Consider the following 19,169-nt stretch of genomic DNA (forward strand, 5'->3'; position numbering starts at 1 on the left):
TCCTAGAGGGGCTTGCTTTTCTTTGGCCTAGAGCCTGGCCAGCATGTGATGAGGAACCTTTGAAGCCTGGCAAGTTTCTAGAAACACCCCAGAACCTCTCTGGCTTTCCCTCAGCATCTCAGAAACTTTTCTTTTTTTCATAGTACTTTACAATTTGGAAAGTGAGTAATTAGTGCATTAGCAATGGACGTACTTAGGAAAATGCTTAAAATATCCAAAATAAAACTGGGTTCAGTGGTGCACACCTGTACTCAGCACAGTAAGGTAGACTGAGGCAGGAGGATCAAAAGTTCATCTCTTACCTGGGCAATTTTGTGAGACTTTGTATAAAAATAAAAAGAACTAAGGATGTAACCCAGAGGTAGAATACCCTTGAGTTCAATTCCAATACTGCAAAAAGAAAGAAGACTAGCAGGGGTGGGATGTCCAAAACATAACCCTTCCTGTCAGGTCCCTTTTGTCTGTATGTCAGAATGGATAGACTTCTGTATTTCATGTGATTTTCATTACTCCATATCGTAAATAATTTTCTGTATCATTAATCAAAGCAACCCTTGGGAATTTAGTCCCAGTGGACAGTAATAGTCTGTATGTACCTGTTGGCCGCAGGTAATTGTGATACATAACAGTTTTTTGCTGAGCTGAAACAAGACTATGAGTCACTCCCTTGTGGCAGCCCATGTGCCTGCCACCCCCACTGGGCATGGCAGGCCTTGTCAAAACCAGGATATTACTATAGGGACATTGACAAAGCAAATTATAAATAATGATTAGCACAGAAAATGTGGGCTTTGCTCAGAATGTAGTTGGAGACAAGATTTGAGCTCTTTTCTAAGAATGTGAGCTCCTTCAGGAGGTTTAGGCCTTAACCTATAAATCATAAAGGCCTCATATAATCCTCAGAATTGACCTCTATCCTACTGAATAATTTGGTCATCCTTCTTCTGCTCAGGATAAGTGAAAACTGAGCCTTAAGCTATCACTGAGTCCTTTGTGAGTAAACTTCTAGTTCAGTCTGTAGTAATTGGTACCTGGAAAGATAATTTCTGTAGTATTTTTTTTAATAAATCTCTCACTTTTCTGGCTCATTGAATATGAAGACTTTTCATTTAAGAGCACTGACCCTAGGAGAATTCTCACCCAAATTACTGTCCCCTTGGAAAATTGCTTACTCTCTCTGTGAATTATTTTTCCTCTGCAAAGTGAGAAAACTGAATTATATTACTCTAGAGGCTGATACCATTTTCATTATTTAATTAGCCTAAATCCCTGCTTCAGTACCAGGGCTTGCAGTACCAGTCCAGCCAGTGGATCCCCACATAAATGAGATTATATTGTCAGGAAAGTATGTTGTAGCTTTTACAAAGATATACCTATTGATATTGGTTGATAGAAATTGAATCAGCACTATCTGTTGTTTGATACCTGGGAGGGTCCACAGTCCAAGGCTTGCATTTATGTGCCCTTTCCCTTACCTCTTCTCCATAACAGGTCCAATCCACAGTCCATTCTGAGGCGTGACCCTTCCTGGCATTATACACTAGTATTAGTACCATAGTCTGGTCTCTCATGTTCAAATCAAAACTAACCACCTGGTCTCAGCAAACCCCCAATGACACATGCTACACAAACTCTTTATTAGTCCTCTTGACAACAAAATTTTCAGTGAAGCAATCAGCTCACATCCTGTATTACAAATTTTAAATCTCTGGGAAGATGAACTTGTATGCAAGTCTCTGTTATCAGCTGGATGATGTTCTTGGAGGGTTATATATTAATTTGTTTTAAGACATCTTCGGGAATGGTATTATACAACCCCTTTGGTAACCATTTTGTCATTAAGAGCATCTTTTCCAAAATTGTCATTAATAATAAGCAGCAATATATATATATATATATATATATATATATATATATATATATATACTGTATACATCATTATGGAGTCCTCTTGTGTTTTCCCTTTGTCTTCATGATATGCTGTGAGATAGATACCATTACTGTTCCACTTCACAGAGGAAGAAACTGAGGTACAGGAAAACAGCCCTCTCACCTTTCAAATACTTTGGCAAATGCTTTCTCCAGGGCATAGTGACTGACCATGTCCAGCCCAATTTACTGCAAGCTGAGGGGCCTATTCTCTTGGTTCTTGAGAAGCTTAAGTCATTTTTACATGATCCCACAGGCAAGAAGTGGCGGGACCAGGGTTCACCCCATGGGGCACTGATCGCAGAAGCTGCCCCCTCAGTCACAGATTGGCCATTCTTAAGGGCTTAAGAATACTCCTTTCTTGCTATTTGTTCCTTTATCAAACCACTAGGAAAGCAGAAACTAGAGGCTGTCTGCTTGCCTTCAAGGAGCATTTTAGGAATATAAGCATTGAAATGAATCATAACACTAGCATAATTAAGAGAATTCTACAAAACAATGGGAAAATGTTTCTATGTAGATACAGATATCAATATATGTTATAAAATATGAGCTATTAAATTTACAAGCAAGGTAACACCAACCTAACTGTAAAAAAATGTTTAGTTACAGTATATTTTATGAAGTAGTAGTTTTCCACCTTTAGTAATACACATGTAATAACTACCTTTGCAAAGTGTTTGCAAGGTGAAAGGGCCATAGTGAGTCTCTTTAATAGAAAGTAAATATGTAATTAACACTAACTATTAATAAATAAATTTGGGGAAAAGAGCTAAAGTCCATTCCATATTTAAAATCTTTTTATTTTATAAAAAAAAAATTCTGTCCTATTTGATTTTGTGTTCTCTCGGAAAGCATCTGTCATATTGACCATCCACAAATACTTTATAATTAATTTGTTATTAATTGTAAAAAGTAAGGCTGGCCTTGGCTCTACTACAAATAAGCAGTGTTGCCTTTTGTCAGTAACAATAATCCTTAGTCTAGACTGTCACCAGTTGTCACTCACTTGTATAATAGCATTTGGGAGTCTGCAGGGATACCACATACAGCTATGCAGGTTGTATACATTAACATAGCCCTGGTTTTACACCTTCATTTTTATAGTGTGTGTCTTAGGAAGCAAAAGATTTCGAAGTAGGTAAATCCGATGGGCTGATTTTTTCTCAGTTACTTGTATAGAATGTAGTTTTCAGAAGGGTTAAAAGCTTTTTCCTGTAAAATTTCTCATGTGAAGTTTTCCTTTTCTTTCTCAGAAAGATTTTTGGTTTTGTTTTTGTTTTTGTGGTACCAGGGATCGAACTCAGGACCTTGAGCTTGCTAGGCAGGTACTTATCTGCTGAGCTGTATTCCCAACCCCATTTACTTTCTCAGAAAGTCAGCAATGGCAAACCCCAAATGATACTCAGGTGAAATATGAATGCAGTTTGAAAACAGTGAATTAAACAGTAATAATATTGCAACTGTTTTGTGTCTAGAAGTATAAAGGTAGAAAACTGTTTGAAGGGCCTCAGGGGCCTTCACTGTCACTCTGGCCCAAGAGTTCCAGCTCTCGTCTTTCTAGTGTGAATGACAGTCTTGTGACCAAGTGAGACTGGACACATCACTTCTGGTCAGACATCTGTATGCGGATCGTGATGGAGAAGACGCAGGTCCTGGTCTTCAGCTTTCCCCAGGCTGTTTCTGTGCAGGTCGTGCCCCCTCATTACTCACTGCTTTTGTCTTCAAACACTTGATGGGGTACAGGCTATTGTTCTCTTGAGTTATTTACATGTTCGGATCTCTTATATGGAGCAGAAGGATTCCACATTCTGCCCTGTTTTGTTTTATTAAAGGAATATTCTAAGTCTCTTTCTAATAGCAGAAAATTAATTAGATCATTTTTTAACAAAAGAGGTTTAATGTAAGAAGTCTTCTTTAGTGCTCTTGTGCTTAAAATTAGCCTAAATTTAAAGGGAATTACAAGATATAAGCATGACTCTTTCTTAGACTGATAGTAATGATTTGAAAAATCTGTGAATTAATTTTTTAGAAAAGCCAAAATTATATTGCAAATCAGTTTTAAGAAAGAAAGAGAAAAAACAAAGGATCCTTAATTTGGACTTGTGTGAAACTAATTATTAAAGCCAGTAGTACTCAAGAGGTAGAGTCCTTTGGACTCACTGACTTACCAAGCACGCTGCTGTGACAGTGGGCTATTATTGCTGCCAGTCTGAATCAGGGTCATTCTTTACAATAGTGCAGGAAGGTGCAGCACATGGACATGTAGGTCTGTAAACCACACCTTTCTAGAGCTTGTTCTGCCATTTACTCAAGTGTTTGTTTGTTGTTATTTATTTACTTATTTTTGCGGAAGCAGGGATTGAACTCAGCCCCTTGCACTTGCTAGGGAAGCACTTATTCTACTGAGCCATCTCCTCGGCCCCCTCAAGTGTTTGTTTAAAAAAAAAATTACCTGTTGAATCACTTTTCACAAATCTGTAAGAAGGTCCCTGGGTGACCTTCAGGAGGCTTCCTCAGACATTAGTCAAGTGAGGAAGATAGAGACTGTTCTTTTTCTTCCTGCGGGGCTTCCTTCCTCACTGCAGTTTGAAGTCTGTATGTCCCTGTGGGGAGTGGGGACAATTGGGCAGCTCTGCACCCTGAAGCTCCTGCAGGATGTGATACTGGAAACTTCAAATCATAGATGCCTTTTTTTACCATAGAGCTTTGCTTTTCTATACTAAGTACAATACAGAAGTTACTGTTTTAAAAGGTTTATCTCCACAACAACTATAGGACACATAATCTGGATAAGAAGACAACTTTAATGACAGATTTTTAAAGGCTGTAAACACAGAACCATTTCTGCTGGGCCATCAGATCTTAGCACCAGTTTCAGCACATGTGTCCTGGAGTATGTGTCCAATAACTAGCCTTAGTGAGCATTTCACTGAGGATCCCCCGCTTCTCCAGGAGAAGCAGGCACGTGCACACAGTGCCCTTGCCCACAGTGGCTTCTCTCTAGCACTTGAACCTCCTCTACTTTTTAGAATTGTTACTGCTTCATTTTTCTTCATCATTCTCATCACTTTGTCTGTATTTATTTGCCTTTCTGTCTCTCCACTAGAGTGTAGGCACAATCTGTTGCTGTTCACTGATGAATACCAATCATTTAACACAGAACCTGGTTAACAAGAAGCTCTTAATAATGACTTCATTTGAGGCTTTTTGGGTTTTTGGTTTGGTTTGGTTTTTGTTTGTTTGATACCAGAGATTAACTCAGGACCTTGAGTTTGCCAGGCAGGTGCTTATGCTGCTGAGCTTATGCTGCTGTCTTTCTGGCCCATAGTGACTTCTGAAATGAATGAATTTTGCTAAGACAGAGGTCCTGAGACACTGGCATGCCTCCCAGCCCCTGCCTGGGTGCTTAGTGGGTTGACATTCAGTGACTACAAATAATTTACAACACATAGTGTCTCATTTCTGGGAAGTGAAACTAAGGCTAATTTTTATCTGTTTGTGTGCTTGTATATTTTTTGGGTTGAGTTTGCATCACTTAGTGATCAAATTTCAGAGGATTTAATTGTTCAAACATACATTTAAAAATACCAAAAGTGAAACAATGAAGTGATACCGTAAGGAAAGATAACAGCTCTGCCCTTGTCTTTTACAAACTTCATGTAATATGGTTATCATATTTATCATGTAATAAACTTATTATATTTATCATGTAATAAAGTTTAAACAACATTTTAAATCATGGTAATGTAGGAAAAACACAATACCTTGTGTATTGCTTCAAAGAAACAATGTTATTGGTTCAAAGAAACAAATTATTCCCAAAATAATAGGATTTAGTGTAATTTTAGCAGAGTCAACTTTCATTTTCAATCTTCTTAACTGCTACTTGATCAGTTTCCCTCACCTATATGATTGTTATGAGTACAAAGAGTCAGGTTTTTTGTGAAGAACTTTTTCTTCACATGAATGAATCTTAAGTACAGTAACCAGCAAAAAAAAACAACAACCTAAAAATAATCACTTGTCATTAGGGAAATGAAAATTAAAGCCACAGTTATTTCTATTACATGGCCTTTAGAATAGCTAAATTTTTTAACCTTTGATAATATCAAGTGCTGATCATTAGAATGCTCACCCAGTGTTTGGTAGCAGTGTACACAAAAATAGCACAGCCATCGTTTGCCAGGCTGTTACAGACTTATGCATACCCTTACCATACAGTCCCTCAGCCTCATTTATAAAATTTTACCAACATTAATTTTATACACTCTTCACAAATGTTCTCAGGAGCTCAGAAACTGGAAAGTGTATACAGGATAGAAAACTACTAATTTATTAAGAGAGAAACTAATAATATATTCATACTGGATGAGTTCTGAAGTATAATGCTAAGTGAAAGTAACCAGAGGCCAAAGGCTGTCCAGTGAGACTACTTCTACAATATTGCAGAAAAGGAAAACTACTGTAGAAAGAATCAGATCAGTAATTTACAGGGCCTCTGTATGGACATACGATTGACTACAGAAGGGCAAGAGGAAACTTTTTGTCATGGTAGAAATATCAGCAATCATGATTGTGCTAATGCTTTGCTTTAATTGCATATGTTTGTTATTGAATTAAATTATATTAATCAATGACTTAATATCACATAATGGATTGCTATAAAATTATAAGTAGCATTGACTAAAAAACGATGCCTGGCTAGCCGTAATTCACAAATGTACTTTTTTTTTTAATTGAGAAACAAATAGCAATAAAACAGTTTCAAAACTGATTAATAGGACAGCTTCAATAATTAATACACTGTACATTGTTATCTTCTTAGTGGTTATCCTTTGTATAAGATGCAGAGAGGATATCCTGTCCAAACACTATTAGTACAAATCTTTCTTCTCATTGAATTAAACAAAAGTAGCTGTAAATCTATCCTAACTATTCTGCATATACAGATACAAAATGGTCCTTCCTTTGTATCCCCTTTTTTTTGTTTCATCCTGTCAGAGATGGGTATTCCATTGGCATCTAAGTACTATAGGTGCATGAATTCAGCAAAATAATCCAACACAGTCCAGCAGTCCACAATAGTAGTGGATTAGCCACAGAAGTTAACTTGAGCCTTTCACAGCTCAACTTATTAATATGGCTTTACTTTATATATCTCATTTTTATAATTTTCTGCTGGATGGTTAAGACCAAGATAAATCAAGACCTATATAACAAGAAATGTAACTTTTGTATCTGATAAGGTCAGTCAAGTACCCTCAGGATTTATCCTGTTACCCTGTACCCCAGGTTGCAAATCCTTTGTCATTGTCAGTCATGAGGATGAGTCACAGCCATTGCTTGACCAGTTTGCTCTCTGTGAAAGCCTGAGAGAATGTTTTCTCTCCAGGTGACTCTCCTTAGGCACACTCTACATCATTGATCATGTTGCTCTGTGGCCCCATAATCTCCTTGATCAGAAAATTTGAGACACAGTTGGGTTACACGATGTTACAGTACAGGTTTTCCTATGTCCTGAGTCTTCACTGAGCTTGAAAGGCTATGGTCAAAATGTTGGTTGTCCTTGCAGCCCCTCTATTTCTCTAATTTTTGATCTGCAAACTTAGGTTGTTAACCCTCCAGAAGAGAAGCTTATTATTACCCTACAACATATGCAGTTGGGTTTAACTTCACTATCTGTCTGAATATCAAACATCTTAGGCATAACATGGAACAGGTATTTTCCATCAAGTATTGATATGTTAAAAATTAAGTCCCTGCAGAATATGGAGATAAAAATTTTAAAAATGAAAAATATTTAAAGAATATGAATACACAATTACATATTTTTCACACAGAAATTTAGAAATCTAACCATATACAGCATTGTAGCAGGACAGTCCTGTGGCCTTTTTTTTTTTTTTTTTTCCCTTGTGTCTTTTTTTCATTTATTACCCATTTAAAAAAAAAAAAAAAAAAAACTTTTACTTGTGAGACAGTATGGTAATGATTTGTATGTCATGACAAGAAGTACGTATTTAGAAGACCAAAATGATAGGCATTCTAAGTGTGACCCTTCTATTACACATGGCTATCTTCAGTGCAATTGCTTGGTTCACAGGTATCAGCTTATACAGTTAAGCAGGGTGAGAATCCTACCAATTAACTGCTAATTTCAAAAACCTGCTGCACAAATACACTTATAATAGTATATAACTGCATTTTTTTCCACCCAGGTTTGACTATCTAATTTATGAAGCATGCCTTTTATATCTTCCTCAGTAGAGGTGAATAATGTAGAACCTTGCTTACAGTAGTCATCTGTAATTATTGAATGGTTGAAACTGAGAAGGAAAATTTCTTGTGTGAGTGGAAATACTCAGTTTAATGAAAGCAACAAGCTTAGAGCTTTATGACTACCAAATTTAAACGTTCTAGAGTCAGATGCAAAATTATTTGCAATTCTCCTAAAATAATGGTGGCAACTTGAATAGTCTAGCTGCTGCTTCCTCTTTCTGGTGCTTGAATATAACTCCTGGTGGGTTGAAATCTGAATTCATTTGGTGACCAATTTTCCAAAGCTGGTGTGCCAAGATGAACCCACTTGAAAACTGTGGGCTCTAGGATTTGGCTGGAAGACCAGTCCAGCTGAGGTGGGCTGGCCCAGCATCTGCTGCCTTCATTGTGCTTAATGCTGCATCCATCTGTTTTCTGTCAAAGCTAGTGCCAACAAATTACTAATCTATTAGCGAAACATGGAAAAAAGATTGTACTTCTCATTCCTGGCTTTTCCTATTCCTTTGCTTGGCTTATATATTTAGTTTCTGCTTATTTGGAGGAGAAAGATACGCTGTTGGTTATGTGTATGAGTGGGGGGTGAGCTATATTTTTCCCCAGCCATGTCTTTAAAGGATGGCAGGGAAAGATCATCTTGTTCCACTGGTGGACCATGGTGAGGGCAGCTGTCATTCATTAGGCTGCTCTGCCTAGAACTGCGCTCCTTGCTTTACCTGCTCCCCATTAACAATGCCACTTTCCAGATGACAGTACCACTGTGCAGAGAGGTTAAGTAATTTGTGAAGGTCATGTGCCAGAAAGTATCACAACCAGTGCTGAGATCTTGTTCAAAAGTCCATACTTCTTCCCTTGCTACTTTGGCAAGCATTTGGAGACTTCAAAATATGTTTTTATCCAGGTTGCAAGTTTAGTGATGAATATCTTAACAGTTTCAGGAAAAGAAAAGGAGATTTTTGTAATTTTTTTTCAAAACAAAATCTTCCATAATTAGCACACTTGCCCAAATGTATGCTTTTTTGTCAATTCAGTTGATTGGAGAAAAGTAGCAGTGAGCCCAGTGCTGGATGTACTCCTCAGAGCGCACACACAGTGTCAAGGGCGTGGTGATGTTGCTGCACTCTGGGCCTGACAGTCATGGAGTGCTTATTGCTAGGAAATAAAGACTGTCTACCCAGCAAACCCAGCTGTGGAAAATAGCTCTGAGCTTCTTCTTAGTCCATATTAGCAATGCGAGCTGGGAGCAGGGTGCAAGGCCACTGGCTTCTCAGTGACTTTCCACCTGTGCTAAGGTACAGCTCTTAACGGCCATTGAGACCCAAGATTGGAGGACTCAAAAGAACAGCGTTGTAAGCAGCTCAACAGCATCAGACCTTCTTTCTCCAGTGAAGCCACATTATGAGTATAGTTTACAATAACTGTGTCCATATGCTTGTTTTCTAATATGAAATTAAAGTGTTATTTCATTTCCTTCCAAAGTAAATAGAGTACTATGTTTTTATCTCTTACCAAGTGAATTACTTATCAAGCATTGGGGACAGTGGAAAGCAGCCACTAAGTAATAGTATAAGTATGTATATTAATTACTTGTACTGTCTAGCTATGAACCAGTATATTGTAACAAAAGCAAAAGGTCAAGAAGAATACTGTATTTCACTAATCTTGTCATGTAATCTGGAAGCAAGGTACTCTGAAAACAGGGAGGAAGATGAGTCCAAGTTTCTGCTCAAAGAGAAGAACTTGGGAAAAAAGCCTTTACACCAAGATGATATGGGGGAGACAGCCCACAAACTTGCCTGCATCTCAGGGTGAGACCTTCAAAACCTTCTATGAGGAGCTTAGAAATTAATTAACAGGTTCGACTATTTGTAACCTGTAACCTGAAAACAATGAGAGCTTATTTCTGCACAGCCTGACATCTCCCTCTATTTGTAACTCCTTTGGTTCGCTGTTAAACACACACACACACACACACACACACACACACACACACACACACCGCTGTTTGGAGAATATCCTTACCCCCTTCCGTAAGTCTCCAAATAGTGCCACGTTTAAAGATATGCCTGGCTTAAGCAAGGTCCACTCTTTTGCTAGTATAGCAGTTTGTTGGTGCATCCCAAAATTGGTCCACATCAGAGCTCTGCTAAGAGGTCACAGCACACTTTTTGGCCTGCTACCTGTTATTGTAAATAAAACTTTTGTTGGAACCCTCCTGTGTGACTGTTATCAGGCTGAAGTTGAGAGCTGAAAAGTTGTGATTGACTATTTGGCCCACAAAGCCCAAAATATTTACTATGTGGCCCTTGGCAGAAAAGTATCTTAATGTGAATGGTGCCTAACACATCATCAGGAGGTAAAAAGAAATGCCTTTTATGTGATACATGTGTCTGTAAAATTTCTTGTAGATTTGTATGTAGTAGTGATTTATGGGGGGCCAGGGAGATGGCTCAGTAGAATAAGTGCTTCCTTGGCAAGCACAAGGGCCTGAGTTCAATCCCTGGCTCTGAAAAAAAAAAAAAAAAGTAGTGATTTATATGTGTGGATTTAAGAAAAACTGATTTCACAGGTATGATTCTATTATTATGCAAGTGTGCAATTAGATATCAGAGGGGCAAGCATATCACAGTGTGATGTTCTTAGGCTGTGAGCAGCACTCACCTGCCTGAGTCAGATCTTGGCTTCTCCAGTTATTCACTTTGACGTTACCTACCCTCGCCTGTACCTTACTTAGTTGCTCACCTCCAACAGGAACATTCCAATAGCTTATCCTCTTAGGCTGTGTATAAGGAATTAATACAAAGAACTTGGAACTAATCCTCACACATAGTAAATTAAGTATTTATTTTTAGTATTGTTGTTAATCCAGTTTTTTCTGCTAGAAATCCTTGAGATGTTCCTCCTTGTTTTTTGGATAAATCCCAAACTTAGAAACCTGGCTCTCAAGGGCTTCCAAATAGCTGTAGGTTCTTCTCCCTGATACCCCACAGCTTCAGAAAGCTCCTCAGTGACTATCTTGAACATTTTCTTGCCCCTGAACAGCAATCATGTTCCCTAATTCATGAATATTCTTCCTCCCCTCTTCCCCTGTTCTCATCCAGCAATAGATCCTACCACTTCTTATTTATGTTGAGGATACTTACCTTTATGTACCAGTTGGTCCTGTTCTTCAGCTGCACAATGTCAGAGGCAGTTGACTTTTTCTCACAGAGAAAACTGTGAAAATGAGCACAAGGAGAACAGGTTACCTAAGTGCCTGCTGCAACCTCTCAATGCCAAAGCTTGACCACTTGTTCCGGAACTGCTTGTCCAAAGAAATATCTATGTATTCATAGCTCCGCAGAGAGTTTCCTGAGCCCCAGTCCCAGTCAGCCCTGCTCTTGCCTTGGTCTTTGTGCCTTTATGTTTGTTGTTTTTTTATTTTAATCTTTGCCCTTCCTACTCCAGCTCAAGTGTGCACACATATGTATGCATACAGATGACAAGCGTCCGAAGCACAGGAATCCAGTGTGCTAACTCACACCTATATGTAACCTTTACCTAGAACGGTTGCTGGCATATGATGAGTGTATAGTTGGGTTACATAGATGAGGAGGGTCTTCCCAAAAGATGTGACTAGGACTATAATATATGTTCTACAAACACTAGTCTTTTGGCTTTTTTTAAATTTTAGTAGTCATTTATTGAAAGCAACATAGTTTATCAGTTTGATGCCTTTACTTTTTATCTTAGATTCCAAAAGCTAGTGTGACCCTGGGCTCAGCAAAATGGTGGCATGAGGGGACACAAACAGGCAGAGGCTGAAATGAGAAGTCATGACTCATCTTCCATCCTTGTCTATAGCAGGTACACACACAGGGGAAAAGAGTGACACCTGCATGATGCCAACAATTTCTGTAGTTGGTCCTAAATGTGCTGTGTTAGGCTTGTCTCATATTAGGCCAGGAGTTGAAATTATGATTTGGGTTCAAACCTAAGAATGGAAGGTGTTGAACATATTAAAACAACTACCAGTTCTAATTGCTCACCATCAAAGTGGCCTGCCTTTCCCCTCCCCATTTCAGGAGCTCATGTGTGCTTTTTGTCTTTGGGTTTACCTTCTTGGACCTTAGGAATATGTGCAGAGAGCATATTTACAGACTACTGGCCTCATCCACACCAGCAGGAAGGGCTAGTAGACCATGACTAACACTCAGTGGTGAGCACATTGTTAGACAGTATTTCCTTCAAATGTTTTCACAAATTTAAAAGTTAAATAGGTCTTAATTTGTGTTTGCTTTTTGTTTAGGTAACTACTCCAGACCCCCAACGTATAGTGGGGTACCCAGTGCAAGCTACAGCGGCCCAGGGCCCGGGATGGGTATCAATGCCAACAACCAGATGCATGGACAAGGGCCAAGCCAGCCATGTGGTGCTATGCCCCTGGGAAGAATGCCGTCAGCTGGGATGCAGAACAGACCATTTCCTGGAAACATGAGCAGCGTGACCCCCAGTTCTCCTGGCATATCTCAGCAGGGTGGGCCAGGAATGGGGCCACCAATGCCCACTGTGAACCGTAAGGCACAGGAGGCTGCTGCAGCCGTGATGCAGGCTGCTGCAAACTCAGCACAAAGCAGGTAGGCCATTCAGGATAATGCGGGGCTGATATTCTGCATGTTGACATATGACCACGTAAGGACTAGGCACTGCCCCATTTCACTAGAGTACATAAAAATAACTGAATATACTTTTCCTTGGCTGTTGGGGTTTTTGTTTTGCTTTGGTTTGATTTTTGTTTTGTATTTTGCATTAAATATATTCTGTAATAGAAAAGTTAGAGAAGTAAATAAGTAACAGCATGTTTTATGATCCATGGAGGAAGGAATCTGAGAAGTGGGTGTGTCATTTTTGTTGGAGTGTGCTTGAAAGGTCTACAGATACTCATTGCAACCAGCACAGCAGATCTTGTAAGGGAAAGTGTGTATAGTTCCATTTTAAAACATGAGTTTGAAGTAGGAAACAGTAAAGCCAAAAGTTATTTAAAATCTAAAATGCTGAAAAAGACACATGTCCTCATTTCCACTTTTTAAAGTTTACTGTAAGAATCTTAAAAGTTTTGAATGTGTACACATGTATATTGTGTTTTGGTGTAAATGTGTGTGTGGAGGATTTAAACATTCTATATCTTTTTGCTGTGTTTTGCTTTTCTGGTTATACCTTTCCATCTGTCCGAGCCAAAATATGGTTAATAAAACAAAGATAATGTTTAAAGGAGTTTAAGTTGATAGAGCAAGGCTTAAGCTTGTTTGTAGTCCTAGTTCTAAATATTAAGTATTTGGTGCTAATAAAAATAACTAGAAATTTGTAAGTGAAAGATGACTGTGTTTTAAAAGATGTATATATATTTTTAAATGAAACACATTAAAAGTTGTGCCTCAGTGGTTTCTTCAGAAGAAAAGATAGATTCTAACTTTTGCCAGAGGGAATTACTATATAGCAAAAACTAAGTGTCTGCATTCAGGTGTGTATGTTAAAATGTGTCCCTCTGTTCTTTTTCTCTGAAACTGCTATTTTGTCATGGTAGGAGTATCTTGGTCTCATTATTTACTCCAAATAATAATAAATTTATCTTGAGGAATTAAAATGAAAATCATCTTCTCCCTCCCTTCCTCCCCCTCTACTTTCCTCTCCTGGGTCCTTTCTTTTCTCCCTCCCACATTACAGTCATTTAAAGTGTTCTGCACCCCACCCTTCACCTTGCAGCTGAACCCAAAGCTCTAGGGCAGTGATGGCAGACCTTTCAGAGCTTTCAATGATAACCAACAGCCAGCTGTGGTGTGTGCACCGTGGGTTCCTCACCATTGCTCTAGGGACTGTTGGAATAAACCTGTCTATGAAGACTAGTTCGGGTGTCTGGTAGACTAATTTAGATATAAATGGATTGTCCATGGTTGGAACTCATAAAGCACAAGTTATTTTCCATCTGTTAAGTAGAAACTATGTGATTGCTTTTGGCATGAGGCCTCTGTCGGTGATTTGAGAGGAAGAAAACCACAGAGATTAAGGCAGAATTCTGCTTGATTAAAGTCTTGCTGTGTTCCCTTTCCAAATCAGTGTATATAGCTTATAGAAATTAATTTTCAAAAACATCCATGCATATATTTTTATTTCTTCCTCCCAATCAGTAGACCATTCTTGAGCCTTGTCTTTACAAACTGCCCATTTAAGATGGGACTGTTAATTTTTTATTTTGCCAAAGTCAAATCTCTAAACTGAGATTAGTTGTGAAATTAGATCTCAGATTTGAGATTAGATCAGAGAATCTTCACCTTTCCCTCTCCTTTGCCCTGTCTTCTACTCTTTTCCTCTTTGAAGGAATTTTATAAGACCCATGACCTGGCAGATCCATGATTCAGAATATTCTGCTTGTTTGCCCCTTCCTGTAATCCTCACACCTATATGTGAAGCAGCACATGAACAGGGGACTCAGAGTTGTGTTTTAGACTATATCTAAAGAGGCTCTTCTGTTCTACTTTAATCGACCATTAGGTCACCTGCTTGTCCCAGCCATCCCCATCCCATGTTTTCTTCCCATCATCTAAGCTCCTGTAATGTGCCACCCTGACTGGTAGATGGAATAATGCCCTGGGTTTGCCAAGCTAGCCTTGGACATTCTCTTTTAAACACGTCATCTGACTGCAGAAGGAATCCAAGGATTCAAAATACCTCACAGGAAATCTATCTTAGAGGGGCTCGTCCTTCTATTTTTGTTTGTTGTGTTTCTTTTTCTCTTTCTTTTTTTTTTTTTTTTTTTAATGTACTTAGTACAGGGTCTCCCTGTGTAGTTTGGACTCATACTAATCCTCTCCAGAGCTGGGATTACATGTATGTGCTACCATGTCCGGTCTCAGTGGCCAGCTTAGAGTGCCCAGGGACAGGGATGGCGTAGCATGTGGTGTGCTTTTTCTTTTTTTCTTTTTCCAATTTTAGTATACATGCCGCTGAAGAGAGCACTCAACAGGTGTGTGGCAATTTGGTAGAAAATCACATGTCACCTTCGGAGTCCTTTCTGCATGACTTCTGGCATGGCTGTTTTTCTTCATGCATGAGAAGGAAAATAATTTCTGTCTCCATAAAAGCAGTGGAATTACCTACTCCAGTATCCTTTCCCTCTTTGCTGCTGCTGTTTTGTCTAGGAATCTGTGTGGTATAGCACTTCTGTCATGACTACTTGATGGTCATTCTTGCCACCACACTAAGATGCACTCATACCTACCAGACCCAGAACACATGGCATGTGTGTGACATGAGACTCGCAGGAGGATGATCTGGGCTGCTCACCTGGGTGCCAGAGATGTTTCATTGTGGCATTGCCCAGCCAACAACTATAACAGAATTCTGTTATTTCCTTCCATTGAATAGTAGTGTATCAAAATGAGTAGAAATGTACAAAAAATATGCTACAGAATACTATTTTCAATGCAGGAATTACATAACCAACAAAAAGTATCTCCGTTTGCTACAAATGATGTAACCCCAGAGTCTGTCACCATTTTGAAGTTAATGAGTATCCTTCAACATATTGATGAATTTACTGATATCATTTGATGTATATTAATGATTAATGAAAATCAGTGTTGGCTAACCAACACAAAAAGAGCAAATCTGTACTTCATCCAGTAGCGTCCATATAGCTTCCTTAGAATGCAACACCTCCTTAATTAGAGAGAGAGAGAGAGAGAGAAAGTTGAAATTATTCTGTATAAGTCATACAGAGTACACTTGGCAAAGGCTGTCTCTGTAAGTCCTGTGCCTGTTGGCTGTGAATTTTGCTTTTTATGTCTGCAGTATTCTTTCTAAAAAAGAAAGAAAAAAGTTATATTTATATTTTAAATATTTCTTCTGTTCTACTTTGCAGTGCATGTAGCTCCTTATTCCTTTCTGAAGCAGAAATGAATACAAGAAAACACGTGTGTTACATGTTTAAGTGCTATGGCTCAGAGATTTGATTTTCAATGTGCTTTTGCTTTCCTTGTGTAATAGCTTGTTGCAGCACACTTCTGTTGTTGGTTTTGTTTTTGCCTTCTTCCCCCATTGACAGCTCTGTCAGTGAAAGTGAGATTGGTTATTTGAAAAGCTAGCTTTCAAAATGTCAGTTTCCCTTTTGGAAAGAAGGCAGTAGCTTGGGCCTTTCCAGAGCTCAGTATTCAGCTTGTTATAATGGCCTCTTCTTCATGTCAGAACCCCACAGGACCTGGAGCCTGTGAAAGAATCAGAAAAGGACAAATTAATGATGAAGGTGGAGTGTAAGTCAGAGTGTGTGCCTGTTGGAAGCAGAAAGATCAGTGTAAAAATGAATTATGGCAGTTGTGCTTCAGGCTTTCTTAACTGAGATGAATAGAAGACAGTATAAAAGCAAACACAAGTTTACCTTGTTGGAAACCATATATTTTTTTTAAAGCATGTTTCTATAAGTGTAACGTCCACCTACTCTGTTGAATAAGTTGAGGAACATAAGAATATAGACTTTTTTTCATTTTGACCTTTTGAGTGAAGAAATTCTTCATTTTAGTTATGACAGGAATTCAGTAGATGTTAGATCTTGTTTAGGGCTCAGTTAACTGTGTAGTGATACCCAGTCATTTAGAATTGATGACTTATAAGCAATAGCTATATAGAACTGATATACTTTTTGTTCAGAAATGCACTACAGTGTTTAGTTTTAAAGCATTAATAAATAATGCAATGTTATTGTAAAGATTTGAGAAGCAGAATTGGAAATCCTCCTTGGTCTTGGTAAAAACCCAGTGTTGGTGTTTTCTGCAGCCAGGTTGGAGGACTCTGAAGCCGTTGTTCAGCATAAGAGTCATAGTCTGCCAAAATTAGAGGATGACCTCCACTCCTGAGTTTGCATTGACATGAGTTCCAGGCTATAATGTAGCTTCTAAGAGTTTTTGAATGACTGTATGATCTGTAACCTTCACACATATGTAAAATAACTTTGCCTCTGTCATTACTGTGATTTGTATCCATTCTTTACATTTCTGCCAAATAACTGATTTGTGAATCTGGATGTTTTAGAACTCTACAGGGTTTTTGGTGTTTTTTTTTAAATAATCTCTGAGGAAGAAGCATGACTTTACTGAATCTGCACTTGTTCTCAGAAATCCCAGATCTTTAAACTGGGGTAGATCTTTAAACTAGAGTAGATGGGTAAACAAATTTTAATTCTTTTTTTTCTGTGTGTTTGCTGTATGTTCAGTGTTTTCTTTAGAAGGAAATTTTAATTCTTTAAAGTCCATCATCCCTCACATAAACTTAAAGGAAATATTAGGTGACTTGAGATTATTTGTGTCTGTAAGTCATTTCTGACACAATATTCTTACTCTGTTTGTATAAGAATAGATTCCAAGAGGATGCACCAGTTTTAGACTGGCCTTATTTTGAGCTGGAAGGATTTGGGACACTAGCCAGCCTCTACTCTCTCATCAAATGGTAGAGGAAACTGAGACCTCAGAGGTTACACACCCTAGGCACTGAGTTGGAGGCAAAACTCAGTAGAGGCAGAAAATTTGTCCCTCTTTGTCCTACACAGTATTGTATCTAAACTAAAATTTCTTAGTGGCATTTGAGTTTGCCCTCTTGTCTAAAGGAAGTCTTGCATTTATAAACCAAACCCAACGATATGTCTGAGACAGCCACTCTGCTACACAATAGAGAGCACTGCAGCTGTGTACATACCCACACCTCCAGGCAGTGTGAGGCGTTTCCTACTGGTGCACATTGCTTTGCTAGCTATGTAACAGTTCCCCATTGGCATACTGATAGGTTTGGATTTGGGGTGTTTTTACCATTTAATTGCCTTGCTGATGTTGCTCCAGCATTTAACATTATTAAGACTGGTATATTGCTGTTGAAGAATTCTGAGTCATAGACGAGGTGGTATTATCTGCATGGATACATACCTATGCAGGAAAGGGACAAGGACCACCACCACTCACCTATTGCTATCCCTCTAGAGAATCCCCAGTAAACATCCAAAAAAGAAAAACTCAGATTTCCAAGGTTTTAAAAACTAAGTAAGTAAAAGGGCAAAATCATTTTGAAGTCGCACTGCCTTTGAGTAGAAGGGTATTGATGTATTAAATATTACGAATATAAGTACATGTACTTACATCGTAATGATCACATCATACAAAAATTAGGACCACTGAAATTAGTTGCTTAATATTTTTGGTTTTAGTCAAATAAGAAATTGGAAATTTTAAGTAATGGCTAAGTTCCATCTTAGCCACTCATTAAAAGGGTGAATAAACTCCATGAAATCTTAGCCAAAGATCACTTGGTAAGTAGCTGCCCATCTACTGAAATGTCTGAAGTATCTGGACATCTTGTGCCAGGATGCGGCCAGCAAGGACGCTGACTCTGCTCAGTCAGCTGCATCCATTTACAGAGACTAATGAGGTGTCTGGCTTGCGGGGGGACAGTTGCTTGTATCTGTGGCTCCTGTGCATCTCACGTCCACATGCCTTCCAGCAACTGTTCTTTATGGAGATGCATTTGTAATTCATACCCTGTGTTGCTATTTGCCAACAAGGCACTTTCTTGATGTTATTTTCTTCTGAAGCCAATATGACGCAATTCTGCTGATAGATGAGGAGCCACCGGTGTGGAAATACATTAATGGAAAGAATGCATTAAAATGTCAGAGAGAAGGAGCAGAAAACTTGTGAATGTTTTAAGCCTTGGTGATAGTGGGGGCTCTGCTAAGAGCAATGGATGATTTGTACTAAGATTTGGCCCTTTGAATTTTGTACAATTAAGTTTTAACATAATAGCTGTGATTTGAAAAGTCATGTGGTTGAAAAGATATCAAAAGCTGACATGGAGTGTTTATCTGTTCAATTAAATATGGACCTGTGCATTTTCATATAAATACTATGGTTTCATCTTTTGGTCCTCTTTTCCTTCAAAATTTAGAA

General features: G+C 38.5%; 1 protein-coding gene across 4 annotated transcripts in view; it reads left to right on the top strand.

Annotated features, from left to right (window-relative positions):
- The window catches only part of Arid1b (AT-rich interaction domain 1B), a 461,162-nt gene that overhangs the window by 393,406 nt on the left and 48,587 nt on the right, over nucleotides 1-19,169 (top strand). For all 4 annotated transcript variants that reach the window (XM_023712185.1, XM_023712186.1, XM_023712188.1 and 1 more), the window contains exon 8: nucleotides 12,497-12,824. In XM_023712185.1, the coding sequence (XP_023567953.1) occupies nucleotides 12,497-12,824 (328 nt within the window). The remainder of the gene's footprint in view (nucleotides 1-12,496; nucleotides 12,825-19,169) is intronic.

Source organism: Octodon degus, unplaced genomic scaffold, assembly GCF_000260255.1.
Source record: "Octodon degus isolate 3935 unplaced genomic scaffold, OctDeg1.0 scaffold00024, whole genome shotgun sequence".
Classification (NCBI taxonomy): Eukaryota; Metazoa; Chordata; class Mammalia; order Rodentia; family Octodontidae; genus Octodon; species Octodon degus.